This window comes from Gavialis gangeticus, unplaced genomic scaffold (genome assembly GCF_001723915.1).
Source record: "Gavialis gangeticus isolate Ggan-Ray unplaced genomic scaffold, GavGan_comp1, whole genome shotgun sequence".
Taxonomy (NCBI): Eukaryota; Metazoa; Chordata; order Crocodylia; family Gavialidae; genus Gavialis; species Gavialis gangeticus.
Genome location: NW_017729034.1, coordinates 4,099,547 through 4,103,384, shown reverse-complemented (window position 1 = coordinate 4,103,384; position 3,838 = coordinate 4,099,547). Strand labels below are relative to the sequence as shown.

The window sequence follows — 3,838 nt, the reverse complement described above, 5'->3', positions numbered from 1 at the left end:
CCTTTTTTGTTCCAGGACCCATTTGTAAACATCAATGACCAGTTCTGACCCAGCAAATAGCTGAAGTAGAAAACAGCCCCCTGGCCCTGCTGGTGCCCCTCACTTCCAACCCACAGTTCCCCACCCCTGGGCCCCAGCCCCACAGTGTATGGGGCAGGGGGTGTGTGGGACAGGGGTGGGGGGGTACATGCCTCCCCCGATGTGTGCCCACAACAGGCATGGGGCTGTAGCCTGGCCAGACCAGCACAGGCAGGAGCCATCCATGGCCCAATGGGCGGGACCCAGCATGGGAAGGCAGAGCAGGACAGCAAGACTTGTTGCTGCCATCACTGGGACCCCTGCACCAGCTATGCCACCAGCAGCACAAGGAGTAATGGATGGGGTTGGGGAGGAACTCTGCCCTCACCTCCTTCTGCCACCAGCTGCTTGCACACCGAGCCACAGCTCTACCCTGCTGCCATCGCTTGGCTGTTGCCACCACCAGTTCCTTCAGGGTGCAGCTCTACCCCAGAGGGGAGATGGGGTGTCTGGCAGCCAGATGGCCTAAGGAGAGCAGTGGTGGTCGCAGGAGTGGCCAGGGCACGATGGCACGGTGCAGCTGAGGCCCAGCACATGAGCACATGGTAGCAGGAGGCAGCAAGGGTAGTATGCCTCCCCTCCCCCCATCCCTTACTCCTTGTGCTGCTGGCAGCATAGCTGGTGCAGGAGTCCTGGTTGCAGCAGCAGCAGCAATGAATCTCACTGCCGTGCTCTATCCTCCCATGCCAGGTCCAACCCACTGGGCTGTGGAAGCGCCTCCTGGCTGTATCAGTCTGGCTAGGCTGCAGCCCTGCTTCTGCTATGGGCACATACATCTGGGCGGGGGGAACATGCTTCCCCGATGCATTTTGCCTGTGCCCCCACCCCACCAGTCCCTTCAGTGCGTCATCTATGTCCCCCCACCCCTGCACCCCATAGACTAACCTGCGGGGAGCTATGTGAACTGCTCCCCATGCTGCCTGGCTGCCACATATATGTGTGCGCATGCACACGCACATGGCTCCCCCTGCCTGACTGCCCTCCTCCCAGCCCTAAGCAGTCCCTTGCAGGCTGGAATTCTGCCAGCCTGAAAGGGGAAACCCAGTTTTCAACGTTTTTTTTCCTTTAAAGGAGAAAATCCACATTTTTCCATGGCAAACAGAAAACCTGGATCCCTGTTTATTAGTATGCCAGCATTATCATATGGTGAAGCACAAGCATGCATTTCAAAATGTATGCAAAATATGATACATTTTGAAAGTTTGCTCGCGACCCTTTCATATATTCTTGTGATCCATTTTTGGGTCAAGACCCACAGGTTGAGAAACTCTGTGTTATGGGACCTCTATTCTTCTCTAAAACATCAAATCTGGACTGGGCCAGACCGACTTTTGGCCTGTTCCAATACGATCATCCCTCCACTCCTGTAGGCAGGCAGGGAGAATTCCAGAAAACAGTATGAAGCAGCTTCCAAGTCCTCCACACACACTGCACTAAGGAAACCAGTGTCTGAATGGTGGTATGCCAAGCCATGGCATACTGTGAAGTGCTTCTTGGAATGGGAAAACTCAAGTGTATCATGAAGGACACTGGCCAGATTAATTTCTGCTGGAAGCAGACAGCTTCTGTTTAAATTCATCAAGTTGCACCAACTTACAACAGGGCTGAATTTGGCTACACACGTGTGAGCATCTGGTGAGATTGGAGAGGGAATGACAAGCACCTGCTCTGTAAATCCATCTTGGTGACCAGTATCAAAGAAGCCAGTGATGCAACAGATTGATAAGGTCCCAGGTCCAGTCCATTCCCTTGGCAGTGAAAGCTGGTACCCTAGCAAACATTGTCAAACAGCAGTCTGATATGTCCACGCTGTGGACTGTTAAGAGACTGAAGAGGAAAGCAGCAGAAAAAAAAGGAACATAAAAATACAAGAAAAAAAAATCAACTTTCTGGAATGTTAGGTCCCACAGTAGCTAAGGTATTTTCCTTATAAAGAATCCCACAGCAACTTCATTACAGTATCGTTCCCAGCTAAAGTAAGACCGAGTTAGAGCAAGCTGTTGCCAGGATGAGCTTTGAGGATACAGAGTTTTTCAGGGTTGGAGCAGCTGTGAGACCAAACCAGACTGTCCTAGCAGGACTGACTCTCTTTCCTGCTAGAGTTGTGGCCTAGGTTACATGGCCTTTCAGAACTGGAGCAGACCTATTCCCCAGACATGGTCCAAGACCTAAGTGACACTTTCAGAGCTCAACCATTACTTACTACGCCTAACCCTACCCTACAAAACTTCAGCCAGTCAGTCCTTGCACATGGTAACAGACAACCTCCCTTCAATATGCTCACTAGCATCCTGTCCAGTTTAGTTTTAACATCTTCAGTGATAGGCTTCTTATTGCCTCATGGCACTATTCTTTAGTCTAGTAGACCTTGCTTGTAGCCTGCTTCCTCACAGGAAGCTGCTCACCTTTCTGTCTCAGAGATTATGCCCAGAAATGGTCGTTGTTAATGACGGGGCTTTGTCTGAGGTACAATGGGGAGAGAGATGCTTCAGAAGATATATGAAGCTTTCCAGTTGGGGTAAAACCCCACGTAAGCTGGGCCCTGCTGGGATCTTTACATTCAAGCCAGGGTAGTTTTATGGTAGAGGTTCCAGAGCTAGCTGCAGCCCCAGGACATGTTTTTTTGGATAACAGGCCATTCTTCTCACTCTGCCCAGGTGGCACAAAGGCACCACTGCTTAGGGCTCCAAAGGAAATGCCTGCTGGCCTGGCTCCAACACACACAGGAGATCCTTGCTGGGAAGATGGCTCGAGCTGAGGAGTTCTGTTCCTGCATGCTACTCAGAAGGGGCTTCAGGAGCTGGTTAAAGGTAAGTTCAGGCCACAAGGGTGGGGATGTTATTTGTTTAAGCACCTGCTCTTGTATTCCAGAGCCCAGCTGCAAGGTTAACCATAAGCACCTGCAGGCTCCGGGTAAACTCTTCCTCACATGGACATGCAATGTATCTGCTGCCTCATTGACCTCCCTTTCAGCCCCATCACTCCCCTCGTCATCCACTTACTCTGCTTCCCAACACTTCCGGCTTCACTTGTCAGCCCTTTTCCCCACTCATCACTATCCTTCCTAATGCTCCTTTCCTCACTCTTTCAATCTCTGCATTCTCTTTGCTGTCTCTCCCACTTGATCCTAGCCCTTCCCTCCCTTTTCTTCTCAACCCTGGGCTCAGGAGAACATTCTCACCTATTTTTCTGCATCCATTTCCCAGTACAAGGCTTCCCTCTCTATCCTGGAGGAGAAAGCAAGCAAGTTTCATGCAGCCTCCTTGAAGAAGTTGTTTTTCTGGGCATGGTTTGATCTAGTCAATGAGGAAAAGACTGCATTCTGGGAAAAGCAGAAGATTGCAGCTGAGCACAACAACAGGTGAATGGGTTTCCTTCTTGAGAGATGGTTTCACTTGGGTTTAATACACCTTGTAGGCATTTTTGAGTGTCTGGGCTTTTCAAGTCTTATTTCAGTTGTGATATTCATCCTGCTGTCCTGAGACTAGTACTTTGCCCTCAGTAACATGAGAAAGGCCTGCTGTTTTGCTTCTGATATTCTGCTCTCATGAACAGGGCCCTGGGGGGGTTTAGGCAGAGAGAACTTTTGAAGAGCTGCAGGTTGGCCACCCTGTGCTAAGGCTTCAGCAAAACCTTAGTTCAACAGGGCCTCAGGTTCTAGCAGGCTCCCCTCTTCCTTGAGCCCTGCTTTTTCTTAGTTTAATGAGGCCTCAGCTTCCAATCAAGTTTTCCTCCCTTTCACTCCCTTTTCTAGACAGCG

At 50.6% G+C, this 3,838-nt stretch overlaps 2 protein-coding genes across 4 annotated transcripts in view; one reads left to right on the top strand and one right to left on the bottom strand.

Annotated features, from left to right (window-relative positions):
- Nucleotides 1-3,838, bottom strand: part of ZDHHC23 (zinc finger DHHC-type containing 23) — a 73,966-nt gene that overhangs the window by 40,830 nt on the left and 29,298 nt on the right. The gene's annotated exons all lie outside the window — the stretch shown is intronic.
- CCDC191 (coiled-coil domain containing 191) overlaps nucleotides 1-3,838 on the top strand; it is a 64,189-nt gene that overhangs the window by 42,054 nt on the left and 18,297 nt on the right. Inside the window, 2 exon segments of the mRNA XM_019526911.1 lie at nucleotides 2,736-2,888; nucleotides 3,285-3,439. Coding sequence (XP_019382456.1) covers nucleotides 2,736-2,888; nucleotides 3,285-3,439 — 308 coding nt within the window.